The 22452-nt window shown below is 38.5% G+C and overlaps 1 protein-coding gene across 1 annotated transcript in view; it reads right to left on the bottom strand.

Moving 5' to 3' along the window:
* Window positions 1-22452, bottom strand: part of MEI4 (meiotic double-stranded break formation protein 4) — a gene marked incomplete at both ends in the record, with an annotated part of 146344 nt that overhangs the window by 82669 nt on the left and 41223 nt on the right. The window contains one exon of the mRNA XM_084891318.1: window positions 5804-6339. Coding sequence (XP_084747444.1) covers window positions 5804-6339 — 536 coding nt within the window. The remainder of the gene's footprint in view (window positions 1-5803; window positions 6340-22452) is intronic.

Genomic DNA, 22452 nt, shown 5'->3' with positions numbered 1-22452 from the left:
TCTAAAGTCACTGCTAGTAAATAAAAGTGTTGGGATTTTAACCTAAGCTATTAATCTCTGTGATAAAAACAGAGATTAATAGCTAAATAAAAATTTTAAAACTTGAGCCATATTAGATAAGCTGAAATAAGATAGCATATGGCAAATTGAAAAGTGAATTGTGTTGACAAAAATCGCCATAGAAGTTCAGAAGAGGAACCTATTTCAGATCAAATTGATAAGAAATAATTTATTAGTAAAGTGAGGATTGAGCCATGTTTTGAACAGTGAGTAGAATTTGGATGAGAAGAAAATAATTATTTTGGTGGGGAGTGCTTATCAATCTCAATGATTTCTCAATGTCATTGCAAATGGCAAGATTTCATTCATTTTTATGTCTGTGGGAGGATCAGGAGATGATGTCCAACTACTGGTAAACGGGGCACTTCAGGAATGTCATTACAGTGTCAATAAGACAGAGCTGCTGCAGAAGATGTTATTTACTTTTAGGGATCCTGGTACACTTTCAGAATCACATGCAAACTATGAGCACCTTCCTAGGTAAAAATGCACATACTCCTACACCCAAAAATGTGAATACAATTTTAAATTGTACACCTAAAGACCCTTGACCTGTAGAAGAAACTCAAGTATTAACAAAACACAGAAATCTTCATTACCTTGCCCTTCCTCATGCTAAGGTCATTCCCTGCTAAGCTCCTCTCCTTCCCAACCAAAACCCCCAAACTTGTGTTCAGTCCAGGGCTCGCCATGCTTCCTCCTGCTTCACAGCCTCTGTGCGAGCAGTTAGCATCCCTCCCCAGGTGATCTGCCATGTGGCCATCTTAAGACTTAGCCATCTTTCCAGATCAGTTCAAGGTACTGAAAAGCCTTATATATGATAAACAGTGAGCACGTGAGATGGGGAAATCAAGACCAGGAGAAAATAGAGGCAAAGCAGTGAACATAGAACATATGAACATTTTACATCTTATTGTATAAAAACAAAAACAGGGAGCTATAAAAAGAAATAATCATGAGAAAAATAACTCATAGAAACTAAAAATACTTAAGCAGAATTTTAAAAATTTCAATAGAATGGCTAGGAGAAGATATGAAGGAAATCTGACGGGGAAAACAAAAAGAATAGACGGTATCATAAAAACATAAGCAATTTAGAAGGTATGCCCTAGGACAGCTGTCGCCTACCTTTTGACCTCATGGACCACCAGTGGTCCTTGGACCACCGGTTGGCAACTGCTGTCCTAGAACAAGTTAACATGGAAGGTAGAAGGCAAAATATAGTAGAAAAACTAATCAAAAGTTTTTCAGAAGTGAAGGATAAAATCCCAGATTCAAAGCATCACCATAACTCAGGAAAATGAATTTTAAAAGACCCACAGTAAAAGAGTGTTCATCACCTCAATGAAGTTATAAACCAAGAAAAGGAATACAGGTGTTCCCCAAAAATGTATACACACTTTAATAGCGGTTTCCTATTACATTTGAAAATGAAATCTATTTCAATAAACTCTGCCTTTATATTTATTCAATGTGTGTATACATTTTGGGGGGATACCCTGTATATGAGATCCAGGGGCTATGTGAAGCAGCACAAGAAAGCGGCAAAGGGAATTCCCAGGGTAATGATGAAAAGAAGTCCCTGGAGTAAAGCTAAGCAGCAGATGAAGGGAGCATCATCTACTTTAGAACGGGAGGATTAAGGGTTCCATAAAGAGTATCTTAAAAAAAAAAAAAAAAGATGAAAGTGATAAATGAATTAATTTGTTTGGCTATACTGAGAGGATGTTTGTAACCCTGTTGAAGAGTTAGAAACAAGAATCAATTATAGTATATAGACAAATAAGCAAATGAAAAATTAATTATATATTACATGTCTCAGTGCTTATATTTCACATCTATACTAATAAAAGGTTAATATGCTAATTAGACTGAACATCTTCTGGACGTCCCTCTGGACAAATCCATGGTGGTGGGGCCAAGGAAGAAGTGGTTAGGGGTGATCATGCTGGCAGGGGAGAGCAGTTAGGGGTGACCAGGCCTGCAAGGGAGGGCAATTAGGGGTAACTAGGCAGGCAGGGCTGCAGTTAGGGGCAATCAGGCAGGCAGGCAGAAAGGTTAGGGGAGATCAGACGGGCAGGCAGAGGCAGTCAGGGGCATCATGCAGAATGGTTAAGGGCAATTAGGCAGGCAGGCAAGTGAGTGGTTTGGAGCCAGTGGTTCCGAATTGTGAGAGGGATGTCCGACTGCCGGTTTGGATTTCATCACACTAGTCAAAAGAGTTTCCCATTTAAAACTATGGACTGCTTATTTCTAAAAATTTCCACTTAATATTTTCAGACCATGGTTGACTGCAGATAACTGAAATGGAAAACAAAACTGTGAATACAGGGCGACTTCTATATAGATGTAGGTCTAAGGCAGGGGCGGGCAACTTTTTTCTGCCAAGGTCCATTTGATATTTATAACATCACCCACAGGCCATACAAAATTATCAACTTAAAAATTAGCCTGCTATATTTGGTTAAAAATTTAATTAATTCACCCCCAATGCTTTGGCAAAGCCAGACGAAAAATGATTTCAAGGGCTTTTTACAGCCTGCAGGCTGGATTTTCCCTAACCCTGGTCTAAGATAAAAATTCCTTATAAAGTTGTTATTAAATAAATATAAAGTTTCTAAAATAGCATGAAATAAATAGAATTTATCTAAACCTGAAAATTCACAAATCACACATTTTCTCCCCTAAAATTACAAATAATTTCAACCAAGCTAACATGAGGGAGTTATTTAAAACAATTTTCAGGATACTTCCTATCTCTTGAATCCATACAGCCCTGTCATTAACTAATATTCACAATTATGACCTCAATATCTCTGCATCATGTGGTAACTGATAAGGAATATGAATGTGAGCATCTGAAAGGATCCAAATCACACAAAACCTGTCTAAAGTAGTTTTAAAAGAAGAAAGAAAAAAGAAAGCATAAAGAAAATCAGTTTTCCAGACAGAAACAAGCTCTTATTGTTCATTAAAGAAAAGTTAAGCAAAATCAGAATAATTTTATGACTAAATGTATTGAGAACATGTGGTTGAAGATTTATGTTTTATTTAAAGCATAACTATTGTAATCCCTGTCATATTCCACAAGTTTTCCTATTACATTATACAAACATAAGCTCACTTAAATGAAATCGATAGCAGAGCTCAAGTTTTTAAGCAGTATAATTTAACTAAACACTTGCAATCTATGCAAACAGGTTTTTCAAAGGAGTATATTTTTTCTAAACTATGCTATTTTATTTTAATCAATCAAGAGTAGTATCAATAAAAAATGCAATAATAGGAGCTATCCTATATTTCATGTCAAAATATATTCTTTCTGAGATTTTGCTTATTACTCAAGAAGGCTAAAAAAGACAGAAAAGCATTTAAAAAGAGCAATCAGTATTCAATTATTCTAATAAAGCAGCTCTCTGAACATATCGGGGAGATGATGATGATGCTCATAATGATAGTGAGGGTGACAAGAATTTTAATGACTCAGTCTAAGATGCTTTTACTGAGGAAAATATCCCGATAAAATGTCATTAAAACTTATTTATGGATCATCATCCTAATTGTAAGACCAGTGTGCTATTTTATAATTCTTTCTCTAAATGTAAAAATTACCTTTCTGAGAAAATAACAAAGCCATTCATTTACTTATTTTTCCAACTACCCAACAATGGCTTGCAGCATGACAAATGTCATAGAAATGTACTTAAGACCCATCTGTACCATCAGAAGCTTCTACACACTCCTTACTTCCATACATTTCCTAAGGCTAATCTTTGGTGGTTCAATCCTTAAATAAGAGAAAGACTAGACTGAAAACATCTTTGCATCATGTGGTGACTGATAAGGAATATAAATATGAGCATCTTAAATGGTCCAAATCACACAAAACCTGTCTAAAGTAGTTTTAAAAGAAGAAAACAAAAATATACCAAAAAAAAAAATCAGTTTGCCAGACAGAAAATTCAATGTTTTTCACAAATGGCAAAAGGTTGCCGAAACCGGTTTGGCTCAATGGATAGAGCGTTGGCTTGGGGACTGAAGGGACCCGGGTTCGATTCCGGTCAAGGGCATGTACCTTGGTTGCGGGCACATCCCCAGTAGGGGGTGTGCAAGAGGCAGCTGATCGATGACTCTCTCCCATCAATGTTTCTAACTCTCTATCTCTCTCCCTTCCTCTCTGTGAAAAATCAATAAAATATATTTTAAAAAAATGGCAAAAGGTTAATCATGAAGTTTTCTATAATGTTGATTAAATCATACCTTAAGAGAGAAGGAAAGAAAAGATATATGTGCAACAAATTAGGTTATTCAAATTTTGTCAGAGACTTGAAAATTCAGGTAAAGCCTACACTGTACCAAAACTTAGCATTAGATAATGGCTGAGGACAAACACTCAATAATGATATAGCTAACAAAACAAGTCAGACAACATTTTCCTCTAGTGAAATAAGTTAATAAGTTAGACCTTTTAGTTTCCTCTGTGAGATTTTCAGTTGTCAATTAAAAAGGATTAGAATATAAAGGCATTTGGAGTTTCCCAAAGGATCAGACAGTGAGGAAAATAGAACGTAATAAAGAAAACAACCCTCTATTATGCCTCAGGAGCCAGAGAACAAAACACTTCAGGTTACCTCAATGTCACTTGTGAAAAAATAGTCCCTGAGCCAACCTTTCTAAGCAATGTTAAATAAATTAAGAAAAAACTATAATAAAGCCATATATTATGTGCTCTTCAGCCAGCTTATTCAATTAACCCATATCTGCAGAGGGCCCACAGGGTATTATGTCACTTACAAGAGAAATTCTAAAAAAAGATTTAAAAAAAACACTCTTTCACTTCCAGGCCTGTTAGTCAATGTCAGAAAAAGAAAAAAGAAAAAAATCAACACAGTACAGGGAATCCATAGAAGTTATAGATTGGGAAAACATCAGTATTACTGGTTTAAAAAAAATACTGAGACAACAGGAAGCAACAGGAAGTAAATGTAGGCAGGGCAAAACAAAAGAGAAGAATCCAAGGATGTGATAAAGAACAGAGAAGGTAATTCAAAGTAAAAAGGCAAGAGTTTTCCACATATGCATCTACAATACATACATAGCAACACTGTAGCAATCAGAGGCAGACAGAGGTGGGGACATGAGGACTGGAAATACCCTGTTTCCCCGAAAATAAGACAGTGTCTTATATTAATTTTTGCTCCCAAAGATGCGCTAGGTCTTATTTTCAGGGGATGTCTTATTTTTTCATGAAGAATGCGGTACACATTTATTGTTAAATGAAAATAAAAGAAATTTATTACCTGAATACGGTATGGTAGTACGGTAGTTGTCAACACAAACCAGACAAACTGTGAATCCTACAGTATCAAGAATTTACTCATTTATTCAATGACAATCATGTCATCATCTTCTGGAACATCATCATAACAATCCAATTCCTGAATTTCCTGGTGAATTTCTTGTGACTCCATTTCTTTCAAAATCAGTGGACCAAATCTCTCATGTTTAGCCTGGGGGGGGGCCTTATTTTCGGGGGGATGCCTTATATTTCACTCAGAAGGAAACCTATAAGTAGGTCTTATTTTTGTAAGATGTCTTATTTTCAAGGAAACACGGTAGAAGCAAAACATCCAACTAAAAACTGAGCCACAAGGTTAAGGGACAGCAATAGCCATTATCCAATGGGAATGTTCACCAAAATTACAGATATATTAGAGATTTCATAAAGAGGTTTACTACTTACCCGGTTTATACGGTTGTTCCTTAAAATAATGTGCAGTAGAGTTTTCTCAAATTCTTCCAACTTCTTGGAACATGTTTCAAGAATATGACTAGATAAGTTACAATCGCTGAGCAGTCTAGCTAAGGTAGCAACAGCTTCTGTCCAAAAGATTGGAAAAGGAAATTTTGGGTCACGGTAAAAAGTTATCAGGCCTTCTAGCAACTGAAAAACAGAATCAGATACGGTGGAAGAGGTGTTCTCAAAGTGGCTCAAGTCTGTTTTAAGACTCCCTGATTCTGTCCAGTTCTTCAGTTCAAGTAGATGTTGCAAAAACTGCATGTGAGAAGACAAAGGATTTTTTGAAGTCGCATCATTTTTCTTTGCAATTGGCAGTGGTGGAAAGAGTGTGGGGGTGCAGCTCTCCACAAAATCTTGAGACACGTCTGAAGGTTCAGTTCTCTGCTCATTTGATAAATCACACCCAGAATCTTCCAGCCCAGTCAATGTATTTTCAGAACTTCCAGGCTCCTGAGCCTGCAGCTGGGAGGGTGAGTCTCCTGAAATGGAAAGAAAGACAAGTGTAATCTTTCTGCAGCTAAAATATTTTCATATAAAAACTAGACATTGACTTTCCTAATTTAAAATGCTAAATGAAGCACAGATATATGCATTAAACATTTTAAAAGCAGTATGATAAAAATTGAATAGATGAAAAACAAAGAAATTGTTTATGCTGACTGCAGAAAAGGTTTTTATCTTTACTGGTAGGAAGTAAGGGTAATTCATCTATATCGCTATCTGTCATTCAACTGTGTGCCAGGCTTGAAAGATGCAGAGGAGAAACCACAAAACCTGAAAGTGGTGCCATCTGGTAGAGTCCAACAAGCAATAAGGTGTACCTAGAGAGAAATTTTCTCAGGGTATTATGCAAATAGAAGGACCCTGGTTAGCTTAGTTCATTCTGGAAGAGGTGATGGTGGAGCTAACTTATAAAACATAAATAGAAATTCAAAGTTAAAAGTTAGGGGAATGGAGGAACACAGAAAACTCCATATACCCAAAGGGTAAGCACAAAAGCACAGGTTTAAGAAGAAAAAGAAAAGCATTGTGTATATAAGGACCCACAGTAACATGACATTCCTTTCACAAGAAAAGCAAATAAATAAGGAAAAGGTTAATATGGAGATTAAGAGGCCAAGTCATAAAATATCTTAAAAGAATTCACAAGTGTAGAGAGAGTATAATTCAAACTCTAATAATGTAAAATCACTTTGGAAAAAAATATATGCATACCCACACATGCACTTATATATAAAAATAAACAATTTATATGAATATGTATACTCATTCATGATTATCTACCTACCTACCTATCTATCTATCCTTAAAATTGTGTCTAGTATTGTCATCATTAGAATCTTCTCACATGGCTAGAGAAATACTGAAGTTAAGGTTTAACCTACTAACTGTAGGTCATTCTTTGATAGAGATGCCATCAGAGGCATAAATAAGGTTGTTGTTGTTTGTTAATGATTTTCACCAGTGATCACATCCATAGCAGCTTTGGTGAGTCAGGGAGGTAGAGAGAGGTCAGGCTGCAATGGCCTGGAGAGTGGATGGGGTGAGTGTAAGGGAAGAATGGTAACAGTCATGTGGAATGAATTAAGTTTGAGAAATGAAGTTCCACTGTAATTTGTTGCTCTTTTGTCCTTCGGAAAGTATAAACTGGAGAATAACTGAAGACAACTGTGGCATGACAAATTAGGAGAAACATGAGCAATTACAGACTAAGAACAGAGACACAAGTGTTGGAGATAGGAGAAAATATGAAAATGCCAGGTGAGGCATGGCCTGAGAGAAGGTAGGAGACTGAGTCAGGGATGGGGATGCTAGTGGATGGGTGCTCGTGATGTGGAAGTATTTTTTTTCTCTGACGCTAAGGGAACAATGGGGAGAACGTATATGAATATTTTTTAAACGCCCCTGTCATAAAGGAAGATAAAGGACATTTCACCTAAGAAGTTAGATATATATTTTTTAAAGCTGGAGACAGGGAGACACTAATTGAACACGGCATAAGAATAATGATGAAAGTGACATCTTCTACCCTCAGCACCATGTATTTGGAAATCTATCTGCAGTTGAACCTCAGTTTTCAAATGTCTCCCATCTGGAACATTTCGGTTCTCCACCAAGATGTTCACAGAAAAAATGTCTTGATTGTGGACAAAAAACTTAGTATTCAATCTGACAACCCCTTCATGCTGATACCTCTGCATGACAAAATGTCTCTCAGGAAACAAGGGAGAAAATGCTTCTGTGGCTGGCCAAATGAGGATTAGCACACTTTTAAAACATACAGAGGCCGTCAAGAGTGGTAATGTCTCTAACGGTGTGAAAGTACTCACAATACAACAATCAAAGGCAACAGAATAAGTAGAAAAATTTGTGTTGATTTGAATAAAGGAAAGCAGTTGGCCAGTGATAGCATTTCTGAGGCAGTGATATGAGAAAAAGTGAAGATGCCTCATCCGCATCCTGACCTCCTCAAAGACACCCCTGGAACCAGGGCTGAAAGGGATTCCTTTAGGTTATGAGGGCGGCTTGATAAATTTAAGAAGTGTTTATTTATAGATTAAACAATACATTATACATGAACTATATATAAAAAAGGTTAAAACAGAATCCTCTGTGGGTCTGGATTCAATGTACATTTCTAATGGTTAAAAATAACTTGGTTTTCAAACAAATCCCTTCTCAAACAGCCTTGTGGAATGAATTAATTTTGAGAACTGAGGTTCTACTATAATTTGTTGCTCTTTTGTCCTTTGGTAAAATTAGAAGCTGATGAGACAAAATCAGAGCTTTAACTTAGAGTTCATTCACTTTAACAAGTGCTTGCTATAATTACTGCTGGTGTGCAAATGTGTGCTTGCTAATTATCACTATACTATCTGTACTTCATGTTAGGGAGAATATGCAGTAATTTAAAAAATGTGGCGATACCCAGGACAGTAAACTATCAGCAATGTGTCTAACTGCATGTGGCTATTTCTATACTAAAACAGGCAGACAGCCTGCTCGTTTCAAGCTAATGGACAGTTTCTTTTACTTATGAGCAGGGATAAACATTTAAAACTAGAGGCCTGGTGCGCAAAATCTGTGCACAAGACAGGGGGGTGGTTTCCTTCAGCCCAGCCTGCACCCTCTCCAATCTGGGACATACCTCTCACAATCCAGGACCACTGGCTCCTAACTGCTCACCTGCCTGCCTGCCTGCCTGACTGCCCTAACTACTCTGAATGCCAGCCTGATGGCTCCCTAACTGCTCTCCTGCCAGCCTGATTGATGCCTAACTGCTCCCTGCTGGCATGATTGTCCCCACTGCCCTCCTCTGCTGGCCCGATCGCCTCCAACTGCCTTCCCCTGCAGGGCTGAGGGGAATGAGGGCTGAGGTTGGATGAGGCTGGATGCTGCAGAGACTGGGTGAGGCAGGGCTGAGGGGACGGGGGGACTGAGGCTGGATGAGGTGGGACTAAGGGAACTGGGTGCTGCCATCTTGTGAGGGTGTAGCAGTCAATTAGCATATTCCTTCTTTATTAGATACGATGAGTTCTCACCACATTCATCTCATTCTTCACAAAAGTAAAGGAAGGGGGTGGTTATTATGGTAATTATTCAGGTAGAGTATATTTTTCTTTTAGGTAATTCAGAATGTTGCTCTACTAAGAAAGTGAACAAAGTTTAAATATTTCATTAACCTACTCAAATTTTCCATTATGGTAAGCTGAATTTTATGGGTGGTGATTTTAAGGAAGACTCATAAATTCTACCAACTATTAAACTAGGAAGCAAAAATCTACTTTCTTGTTTCTGCTTTTTACTCCTCACTGGTGTGCCTTTTGGCAAATCACAGCTACACCACCTCATCTCCTGCCTGTACTGAGAGATACTCATTTGAAGGAAGTAGTTTTACCCATTCCTGTGCTCTGGAGATAGGACGCTGAGATTTTATACAATACCAGAGACCCAAATGCATGAATTCGTGAACCAGTGGGGTCTCTCGGTCTTGCCTGGGGAATTGGGCCAAAACCGACTCTCTGACATCGCCTGAGGGGGTCCCGGATTTCGAGAGAGTCCAAGCCAGGCTGAGGGACCCCACTGGTGCATGATCAGTGCTGGGGAGAGACATAGGAGGTTGGCCAGCCAGGGAGAGACCATGGAAGGGCTCCAGAGCGTATCCGGCCTGATTCGCCAGTCCCGATCAGCAATCAGCTAGACCCCAGCACCAAGCTAACCTACTGGCTGGGGCATCTGCCCCCTGGTGGTCATTGCACATCAAAATGAGCAGCTGAATAGCCTTAGCATATCATTAACATATTACACTTTGATTGGTTGAACACCTGACCGGTCGACTGGACACTTCACTTATTAGGCTTTTATTATATAAGATGGCTTACAGTGTTAAACTCTCTCTATTGAAATGAATACAAGATTCTGATATTCATTTTTCACTTTGCAAAGTAGTTTCACCACATAATTCAATTGTTCTTCCCAACAGCCCTGGGAGATAATGAAATGCAGGCTCAACTTGACTAAGAGGTCTGGGAAAAGCCACACAGTGAGCAAGTAAAACCAGTTCTTCAGTTCCAAGTCCAATCATGTTGTAACTACAGCAGGAAAAACAAAAATAAAAATAAAAAAGCCTGTGTTTTTCCATGCCAGCTTCTGAAATTTCCATTATAGTGTTCATCAATTTCTATATGTTGTCCACTTGCTTATGAGCTCCCAAATGGCAAAAATACTGTCTCTTGCAATCTTTGTGGACATCTCACTAAATAATAACATCACCTGCAGAAGACACCTTATCAGGAGAAACTCTTAGTGCTACCACTTGCTGCCGGCTGTGACAGACAGATCTTCTGTCATCCTTTAATATTCATAATGACATTGGGAGATAATGAAATGCAGGCACAACTTGACTAAGAGGATCAACTCCTTTGAAACTTTTAATAAACCACAAGTTTATAAATAAGAAAAATAACATAGAATATATAGACAACAGCTGAAACCGGTTTGGCTCAGTGGTAGAGCATCGGTCTGCGGACTGAAAGGTCTCGGGTTCGATTCCGGTGAAGGGCATGTACGTTGGCTGCGGGCACATCCCGGTAGGGGATGTGCAGGAGGCGGGTGGTCAATGTTCCTCTCTCATTGACGTTTCTGGCTCTCTGTCTCTCTCCCTTCCTCTCTGTAAAAAATCAATAATATATATATATATTTTTTTAAAAAGAATATATAGACAACAGAAAGAATTTGGCTATGGTAGTAATCATTTAAAATGTCTCAAAATACTTGTTAACAAATAGCCAATAATATACTTTTTTTATAGAATCTACCACTTCTTATATATAACCAATAACCAATTTATTTCCTCTCCTATTTGTTCTCAATGATGTAAACTTTGAGGACTATGAACAGGGTTTCCATTGATAACCAGCACTTCTATATTAGAAAGTACTCACTGCCTAATACAGTAAATAATAGTGGGCAAGTATCATTATTGAATATGTCCCTATAAGATGGAAAAGAGAAAGAGGAGAAAAAAGCTTCCTAGAGAAAATTAAGCATTTTCAGTAATACTGAATATTAACAGGTTACAATCTCTGACAATAATCATTAATAATATATTTATTCATACAAACAAGATTTTTAAATACCCAAGCTTATTTAAGTAATTTATAGCATGGAAAAGACAGTAATATACCATTGTCTCTTTTAAATGAGTCTTACAAACTATAAACAGACTCTTCTACTCATTTGTTTGGATGGTTTCTCTAATCATAAATCTCAAAGCATGGCTAGCAAAACATCATACCCAAAAGAAGGAGGAGAAAATAGAGGTATGCTTCTGCAGCTTTCTGCTGTTCCTGTTTTTCCAGGAGGGACTAAGGTGAAGCAGAAGTCAAATGACACTTCTCTCTCTTAAAAAAAAATGTTTTAAGTGATTTTAGAGAGAGTGGAAGGGAGGAGGAGAGGTTGGGGGAGAAAGAGAGAGAGTCAGAGACAGAGGCAGAGAGAAACATCTATGACAGAGAAACATCAGTTGGTTACCTTCTGCACACACCCTTACCTGCAACCTGGGCAAGTGCCCTGACCAGGAATCTAACTGGCAATCTCTTGGTGCACAGGATGATGCTCAACCAACTGACCCACCCTGGCAAGGATTCTCTTTTAACTTCTTATTGGGCTGAAGGGACTGAGGACCATAATTTATCTCCAAGCCATTGGACATGATCTAACTAACATGTTTGTCATTAGATTTGAAAGAGATAAAACACACTAATCAAGCACAGTCTTCTAGCACATATTAATTGCTTAGTAAATACAGGGTGTAGCAAAAGTAGGTTTACAGTTGTTTGTATGGAAAATAACATAAGAATTAATGAATGATAATACAAGAATAAACTTTGTGTTTCACATAGTTTTAACTACAAATCTACTTAAGGGCAGGCAGAGTTTACTACTCTGGGTATTTTCTATTGCCTAATGCCTACCCTTCTACATGGTTGGTGGTCTAAATACTTGTTGCATATATATTAACAAAAAGCAAAAGTAAATAGTATCTTTTCAATTCACTGAAAGGTCATCACTACCAACTATGATTTCTCAGCATTAATAATCATCACATGCATGGATACGTAGCATAAAAGTAATGTTTACGCCACCTGGTGGTCAAACAGGAAATGCAATGTTAAAGTACCACACAATTCATGGGGGGGGGGGGGGGGAGATTCACTTTAAAGCAACTGTCTTCTGCATCTGGAAGGATATATTTTAGCCTATTGTAAAACATATTTGAGAAATGCTGTCCAAAAAGACTGCAGTTTGATTAATCCCTCCCTAGCAGCATGTCACAATTCTAACTTTGAATACAGGAAGAGAGAAGCAATGTCAAACGCATGAAATTCCAAGTTAATGGTATGATATGTCTTAGCTGAATTTTCTTCCCTACATGAGGTTCACAAAACAGCATATTTGTTCTTGTATTTGTCTGCTTGGTTCAGGACTATTTGGCAATATAATGCTTCCTGCCTTCAGATGCTCAAACTAAAATTTTCTAGCTACCCCCATCTCTCTCTCCCAAGCCATCTTCTAGTTTGCCAATTTAAACCTTCCTTGTTATTGTGCCTTTGGCTTTCTTCTCCTCTTCCAGGTTCCTGAGTGTCCCCACCTTTCCTACAGCCTCAAAGGATTCTTTTAAGTAGATGTCCCTCAAATCTCTATCTCCAAATCTACCTCCTCTCCCAAGCTCAAGTCCCTAGGTATCTCGACATGACTTGATCTCACCACTGTAAACCTCTTATGTCTAAACCTTATCCTTCACTTAAACTTGGTCCAATTTCCAAATAACAGCACTCTTCCTCGAACATTTGAAACCTAAGAGTCAACTCTGACTCTTTATTGAACCTCATATACATTCCACTGACAAATAATATTAATCTTGCCTCACCTTTCTGTTCCTTGAGTATTTTAAATTTGTTCCCATTTTGGGGGCCTTTGCATTAAATGTTCCCTCAGATGCTCTCCATACCCCACCTCAATTTTCTCAATGCTGGTTCCTCATTATCATTCTATTGTCTGTTTAAATGTCACTCCTTCAGAAAGCCCTTCCCTGAAGCTAAAGAAGCTGCCAAAATAATCCTAGCTGGTTTGGCTCAGTGGATAGAGTGTCAGCCTGCAGATCAAAGGGGCCTGGGTTTGATTCCAGTCATGGGCACATATCTTGGTTGCAAGCTTCTCCATGGCCCAGGCCCTGGTCAGGGCACTTATAGGAGACAACCAATTGATTTGTTTCTATCTTTCCCTCCCTTTTCTACCCTCTCTTAAAAGAAAAAAAAATCAATGGAAAAATATCCTAGAGGATTAAAAAATAATAAAATAAATTCTTAAAAAAAAAAAAAGCCACCAAAGTAACTTTTGTCACCTCTTCCTGTTTGAATTCTCTGACTCTCCCTTTACACTGCCTGATCATTTCCTGCTGATATAACCTGTCTCACCCACAAGAATGAGCACTCTGACAGTCTTGGACTCCCTGGTTTGTGGCCAAATACCAGAGCCTGGAATGTGGTATAAGAGCTCAATAAATATTTACTCAATAAATAAAAACCTCCTTTATATCACCTTTCTTTCCATGCTAAAATAGTTACATGTAAGACCTGGCTGTGACAATGATGTTTTCGTCTCCAGTCCCCTTCCTCTTCCAAATAATTCTAAACACAACTACCCAATTACTCTGCCTAAGTAACCTACCCCTCAGGCCACCTAAAGAAATCACTTGCAAGAAGCATACTGCTTGGCACGTGCCTAGCACACACCCCATAAATGTTAATTTCCCTGTTGAAAAAATCTCCAAAGGCTCCTCATTGCCTACAGAATAAAGCGTGTTTTCCATTGGCTGCCATTCCTCTTAATAAGCTCCAACCTAGTTTTCCATCTTATTTTCCAGAGCACCAACCACTACATACTCTAGGTGCTGCAGTCAAGGTAAACCATTTGCCAGTAGAGTTCTGTGTCTGTACTTACCACTGTTCCATCTTGACTGAAATACCCTAGTATCCACAGCTTTCTAAATCCTGCCCATCCTTCAAAGTTAGCAACTTCCTCAAAACAAAACAAAAAACAAAAAACAAAACTCTCAAAAGTCCTGTTCTCTAAAACAAAATAATCACTCTCTTCCTCCTCTGAACAACAGTATCTTTATCTGGACCACAAAGTCTTAGTAGCTATAAGCAGTGACTTAAGGTCACAACAGATTATGTGATCCTATGGGCAGGGCATGGACCTTCTCTCTTTATATTATCTACATTGTTTGTAGCTAGTCACAACTGAATAAAAAGGGGCTGAATATCTGAACAAAATAATTTCTCTAAAGGAAGAGTGACTAAGACCAAATGAGGAACTAGTAAGCAGCAGCAATCACTCTTTGGATTCAGTCACTTACAAGGCAAAGATGAGCAGGATAGGTAAAAAAAACATAGTCCTAATTTCATTTCCTCACAAACACAATCAGGTTGAGAGACAGTGGACTCTTATGCTGTGATGCCAGTATCACAGCCCTACAGAATAACATCAAACCCTCAGAAATGCAGCTCTCTGCCAAGTGAACCAATGAGTCCACCTGCACAACTTCCATTCGTCAGTGTGTTGATGTATGAACACCATGTGGAATGGGTAATTACTAAGGCAGCAATACACCACGTTAATTCGCCTCCCAGTGCTGTGAATGCCACACCACACAGCTCTCCACAATCTAGCCCAATTACCTTGCCTGCTGAGATCCCACAGATCTCCAAACTCTTATCGACCAAACCTCTTCCCACGAATTTGCCTGAATTTGTTTCCCACCATTCCTTGGAGCCACTGCTTTGATTTCAGCTCTTGACCACAGGGTTCCAATTGCTCACATCTCTACTGCCAAGATATTAACTCTAAGCTGGCTTGATAATCGGAGCCTCCCCTTAGATAACTGAGGTTGACATTCATTCCCATGAATGTGTCCATTTGGCTCACTGTATCAAGTGCAGTGTTTTCCCACCTGTGAATCACACAAGGGGGAAATACTAAAATGAAGTATTCCTAGGGAATCCGTGTCTCAGGGAGGGCTCCAGAAACTTGTATTTTAAATAAACATCTCATGGGAGTCTCATAATTGAGCAAGTCTCAAGAGCAATGCTTTTCTCTATTCCCAAACCCACGCACTGAGCCTATGTTACTTGTTTGTTGCTGGGCTCGAGATCTCCAAGTCTATAAGAACTTATACAGAAAGATTTTACATGAGTGGTTTTCAACCTTACTTGCATGTGAACAGTGACTTTAGGAACTTTTTAAAACTCCAATTCCAGACCACAGCCCATCCTAAGTACATCAGAATCTTGGGGGTGGACCTCAAATATCAGTATTTTTTAAAGCTTCCCAAGTGACTCTAGTGTGAGAACTACTAGATTAACTTGTCTGCTCTGCTTTCTTTGGTAGCAGAGAAGCCATCTCCAATCACACCTTCAAACCTCCCAGAAATGTCTGTTTCCTCCCAGAAATGTCTGTTACAGGTTGTTTAATTCATACTTAATATTTCCAAGTCCAGCTGGATTTCCACTCCTTTTCAGCATTCACCTTTGTCAGTTTATGTCCTATTCTGCAGAACGGGAGCTTTATCTATTCCAGCTGTGTCCTTCCTGCCTTGTTCTAAGCCAGTCAGCTTCCCTTATGGACCAGAGCCTGGGATGCCTACCCAGCAGTCCTGCTCCTACTCCCTCTTACATTATCCACGCAGCAGCCAGAGCAGGAAGAACATTTCAATCTCCTTCTTAATGCTCATCAAAGGATTCCCACTAGAACAGCCCTACATTATCTGCACTCTTGTCCACTTCCTGGCCTCATCTCCTGCCCTCTATACCTCACTCACTGCTGTGTAGCCACTGGCTTGTTTCTGCTCATTGATGCCAGCTAGGTGCTGCCTCAAGGTCACCCGGTTGACCCTGCCCAGGCAGGAGTTGGCTCAAACACCTCCTTCTCAATAAGATCTCCCCGCCCCACTCCCAGGCACCCCATCACTTCAACCACATTTGTTTTCCTCAGAGCTTTTAACACTCTGATTTTTTCTTGCTTATTGGTTTACATGTTATTACCTGTCTCCTCCATTGGGATATAAATTCTATTTTTCTTCTATCTTCTACTACTGGGTCTCCAGAAATCACTGTGGTTTTTTTGTTGTTGTTGTTTGTTTGTTTGAAGAAATGAATTAACTAGTCAATGAATGACCATGAATAAATATAATTAAAACCAAAACTATATAGATCGTATGTAATATTTTTATTGTGTCTGTCTCAGGAGATCTTGCCTCTCTAACCAGACCATAAAGTCATAATGAACAGCAAGTAAACTTTTTTCTTCTTTTCTAATATTGAAAGTCAAGCTCAGTACTGAGTAAATATCATATATTTAAGTACTTACTGATTATATGGGCTATTTTAGAAGATTCTTGTATTATGCTGAAAAAATGTGTGTGTATTGTTGTTATTTTAACTTACTGCCTGAACTATATGTTCACAATATCACACCTGAACAAGAACATTAAGTCTCTAATTTTAATTCATCTTTCAATTTTTTTTTTACCCTTCCATTCCACTCTCTAAATTACATTCACCTTGTTAGGTACCTTGCAACTTGTAAAATCTATAATTGCAGTTTTGACCTGCATGTAGCCATTGAATTGCCTGATATGGAGCCAGGTACATATTTGTCTAGCTGATACACATCTGTTCAGATAAAAATAAATCAAAACACTACAGGGACATCCCAAGATCAGCTTCATTTCTAGGGATAAGGACTTCCTCTGACCAGAACATTTTTAAAAGCCTGTCTTATATAGTAACTCATGGCTATGAGTTCTGGTTTCAAGATTTTATCTATCTATTTATTATTTAGTATTTATTTAAATCTGACATAGAATGTAGGCTTTGTTGAAAAGCTATAAAACATTACTATGCAAAACTCAGATAAAGAAAATTAGTGATTTTCTATGAAACGGGGTGGGGGCCGCTAAAAATTTCAGGCAAAGTTATTTTCTAGTAGCACTTAAAATATAATTTTATTTATGCTCAGAGTGGGTATTACTACCTTCCAATATCCCTTCTTACTAATTTCAGAATTAGTAATAGTTCATTCTGTCCCCAGGTAATTGCTAAACATATATCTTCAAATAAGTTAGGCTTCTTCAAGGAAATAACCATGTAGTCCGAGGATACACAAAACATTCATAAATCCCTTTTAATCTTCAGTCCTGGTGACTAAAAATAATGCCCCCATCAGACACACCAGTCATGTTCCTTGTGCCTTGCAGAGCCGTGATGTATTTACCCATTATCTCCCCATGGTGCAGGAGTCCTCATAAATTCTGTTGACTCAGGTGAAGGCACTCTGCTCCAGGATCCTCCACACCCTGCTGGGCTCAGAAATCACCACTCCTTTTCATATGGAGATGTCACTCCCAGAGCAGTCAGAATATGGATTTTGCAGGTACCAAACAAAATTATAAGACATTAGTTCCTTAACTATGTTTTCTCTTTCCCTCTCAAAATACAAAATATGTTTGGCCTCAGAGTCAACAAAACCAACACATAACATATAGGCATCACTGTAATCCCTGCTAAATAAAAAGTTTTCTTCAAACTATGTTCTCTAGCATAAGGACACAAAGAAAATTTGCCAATTTTCAATATTTTTAACTCCTTTATAGCACTCTCTTTTTCTTCTCTCCCTAAAGCTCCTCAGCTATTCAATAAGCTGCATACTTTTTGTTTCAAAATGTACCTTTGGAACTTTTTCATTCCCCTTGCCAGGATCCTGGTCCATGCTCTTTTTTTTCTTTTTAAAATATAATTTATCGATTTTTTACAGAGAGGACGGGAGAGGGATAGAGAGCTAGAAACATCAATGAGAGAGAAACATGGACCAGCTGCCTCCTGCACACCCCCTACCGGGAATGTGCCCGCAACCAAGGTACATACCCTTGACTGGAATGGAACCTGGGACCTTTCAGTCTGCAGACCAACGCTCTATCCACTGAGCCAAACTGGTATTGGCACATGCTCTTTTCATTTCTTGTGTGGACTACCTACCATGTCCTACCAGGCTTTCCTGCCTTCAGTGTCTTCCCCTCTCTTACATGCAGCACCCTGTTGCTGAATTAACACCCAGTCTTAGTCCATAACCTTTTAATGTCTCCTTATTATTGGAAAATAAAGTCTAAACTTCCTTTAAAAATCCTGTCTTCTGGGACAACACCCCACACTCAACCTCAGGATATGCTTTCCTTGGTGGAGAATACACACTGGCTTGCTGAAGTCCAGTGTCTCATTCAAAGCTCATTCACATGCTCTCTCTTCCCTTGAAGTTTCCTAACCACACCCACAGTTACCTTTCCATGGATAGTCATAAAACGTACTGCCTTTTACATGTGTATGGGTTTTCCATATATATTCTATTTCTCTCAGCAAAGTTGACAATAAATGAATGAACTCCTGGTCACTTGATTTAATAGACAGTCAACAATTTCTACCTTGGTGGACTTTTCATCTCATGCATTTCCTCATCCTCAAAATATTTACACTTGGTTTATGTGATGTTATCTTAGAATTTTCATTCTATCTAATGATTTTTTAAAATTTCCTTTTGCCGCTGCTATAGTCTGAGTGTTTATGTCCCCCCAAAATTTATATGTTGATATCCTCACCCCTAAGGTAATGACATTAAAAGGTAACACCTTTGGGATATGATTAGGTGATAAGGGTGGAATTTTTAGGAATGGGGTCAGTACCATCACAAAAGAGACCCCAGACAGCTCCCTCACCCCTTCCACCAGGTGAGGACACAGGGGGAAGGTGCTATATATGGGCCAGGAAGAGGGTCCTCACCAGACTCTGAATCTGCTGACACCTTGACCTCGACTTCCCAGGCTCCAGAACGAAGAGAAATCAATTTTGTTGTTTATAAGCTGCCCAGTCTTTGGTATAACAGTCCTTACAGACTAAGACACCAACTCTTACCATTGTTCACCATCTCATTTAATGCCAGTCTTGTCTAAGCTATGCCTCTCTCTTGCACAACTCATTCAGCCTCCTCCTTCTCCAATCTGTCTCATGCTGGAGCACAGGGATCTTCTTGATCACAAATCTTATGTCACCCACCTGCTGAAAATACCCCAATAATAGTTTTCCAAGTATCCATAGTCTCTTAGAGTAAGGTCTAAGCACTGAATTTTTTCCAACTCCTCAGGTGGTTTTAATATGCAACCAAGATTGGAAATCACTTATATTTTTATTTTTTTTTAAATATATTTTATTGATTTTTTACAGAGAGAAAGGGAGAGGGATAGAGAGTTAGAAACATCAATGAGAGAAAAACATCCATCAGCTGCCTCCTGCACACTCCCTACTAGGTATGTACCCGCAACAAAGTTACATGCCCTTGACTGGAATTGAACCTGGGACTCTTGAGTCCTCAGGCCGATGCTCTGTCCACTGAGCCAAACCATTTAGGGTGGAAATCACTTTAGACATATATAGCTCAACACTTCTGGGCTAATTTTAAAATCTAGAACATTCTCCTACCCCTTTCAAACCCACCTATCCTAAGTACTATTCAATCTTCAGATTTGAATTTAAATGTTCCTCCTCAGAAAGGCCTTTTCTGACTTTCTAGATGAGATCAAATTCCTCTGAAAAGGATTCCCATAAAACTTGTTATTATGTTTGTTAGCTGTCTGTCTTCTGCCTGAGACTTAAACTCCAAAGACAAGGCACCACATTGGTCTTACCACTGTATCCTAAGCACTTAGCATGGAGCCAGGCATGAGGTGAGTGTGCAGCAATCTCACTAAATGTTATCACAGCATTATAAGAAAAGTGTTATGCAATCTCAGAGGTGAAAAGATTATTTCACTATGGGATAACATAAGTGACTCTTTTCTTTAAAAGCTCACAAGACTATTTTAAAATATTGCTAATACTCCTAAACTGAGTGACAATTCAAAAATAGAAAAATACTGTAATTGGATAATTTTGAATCCCAGATTAAATGCCTTTCATTTCACTCTGGAATAAAATATTTGAAGAATGACATAATAGTTCATCAGATATCCTAAGTATATGACCTAATCACAGGCTTGTTATGAAGATCAAGAATCATTCACATGTCAGTCTAGGGACATAGGCATTTCCATAGCTAACATTCTTTTTTTCCTTTTAAGTATAGTCTATCCGCCAATAAAGCCTCAATGACAACTCTGTAAGAAATTGTGACTATGGTCAAAAGTCATATACTAAAAAAAAAAAAAAAAAGGCATATACTTATACTTACTTTTGTAGAGTGTGTTCTCTAGCATGAGGACACAAAGTAAAAATATTCTTAATTCCGAAAAAGAGGTGTAGCCAGAGAGAGCTCAGTAGTAAGTCATTACATGTGGATTATGATTAAAATATATGCTAGCGAGGGAGAACTCAAAGTCAATTTTCTACAAGTAATCACATTATTACTAACCAAGCAGAACTCATTACTACTGATTTTACTATTGTTACATTCCTGAAAATAAAGTGCTTTCTCAGGGGTTCTGGTTTTCATAACTTGCAAGGCTGAGTATAAAGCAGTACAGCACAGCTTCAGTATTACAGTTGATTCATCCATCAGTCATTGTAAAAATAAGCAGTTGAGGAAATTAAATAAACTTGACCAAAAAGAGCAGCATAATCTCTTACCATTAAAAATCAAAATGAGCACACATTTTCAGAGAAAATAAGCCAAACAAAATAGATTCTGCCTTGCCAGAATAGACGATTTCACGGAGCTTATATGTATGCAATGCTACAATATAAAGGCACTGAAAAAAAGGGCTAAAAGGATTCAAATGGTAAATGAGGTATGGCCTCCTATTATCAAAGAACTATGGAAAAGACCAATAACTAGCTCTACAATAGGTCAAGAGGCATTAGTGTCAAGCACAGGTGCAGATGATATGCTCCAAGAGTACAAAGAAGTTAGTTCAAGCTAGGAAAAATCAGGAAAGATTTCATGTCATGTGAGCGTCAAGGGCTCACAAAGCTTTCATTAGGGAGGTCTTTCCTATCAGGAAAGAGCATGAACAAGAGGCAAGGGGCACGGGCAGTGGCTCGCAGAAGGTGTAGCTGGAACACAGGGAATGCAGAGGTATGTAGAGTAGGATGCAGGTCTGAAAGGGAAGTCTGGGTTCTCAATGGGAAGGAACTTGAATGTAATATGTCCCTAGACAACAGAAAGCTACCCACTATTTAAAACATGCTCTTAATTGTGAGGAAAATTGCAGAAGCAAAAAGGGTGGCAGATAACCTACAGGGAACTTCTGAAATAGGAGAAAGATGTTTCATAGAAGAGAGAGAAATCATAGGGCTTTCTATGGAAGGATAAGAACACTGAAAATTATATAATTGGGAAATCAAAGCAAAAGACTAGAACTCAGATTCGAACTTTTTATGAAACAGAGTAGAGAATGAAAATCAAGTACCATTAATGTAACTCCCAAAGTAATTAAACAGGATGACAGCTAAATTCCCACTCAGATGGCCAGGCCTGCAACACACTGAGGACCTTCTACTTTTGTTACTGGACTAAAACTGAGTGTGGCAGTGATGCTAATCATTCCGTTTTACTACTGGAAAGCAAAATACACAAACCCTTAAACCTTCGTTCTTCCCTTTCCCTTTCCCACCTGTATAAGCTGCTAAAACAGCTAGATCCAGAACTTTGCAAGATAGAAGTAAACAAAAACAAAACAAAACCCTAAGGTTCAATGGCAATTTCCATCAGAATATTAAGGCTGAGGTGGAAGGCAACTAGTCTTTATTTTTATCTATGTGTCAGGAAGCTTGGTGCCAAGTATTCCCATTAAACCTCACCACTGCCTGTTAGCGTCTTCCTCTTCCTCCTCCTCCTCCTCCTCCTCCACTTTATCCTTACTTTACAGAGGAGGAAAGTGATTCTCCTGGGATGTAAAGAAAAAGGCTTAGCAAATATGGGTAGGTCTGAGATTCAGCCCAAATTCATTAAACTCCAAAATCCATGCTCTTTCCAATAAAAAGTCT

The sequence above is a fragment of the Pipistrellus hanaki genome (assembly GCF_964339955.1).
Source record: "Pipistrellus hanaki genome assembly, chromosome: 7".
Taxonomy (NCBI): Eukaryota; Metazoa; Chordata; class Mammalia; order Chiroptera; family Vespertilionidae; genus Pipistrellus; species Pipistrellus hanaki.
The sequence above is the reverse complement of the archived record's forward strand: the minus strand, read 5'-3'. Positions and strand labels throughout refer to the sequence as shown.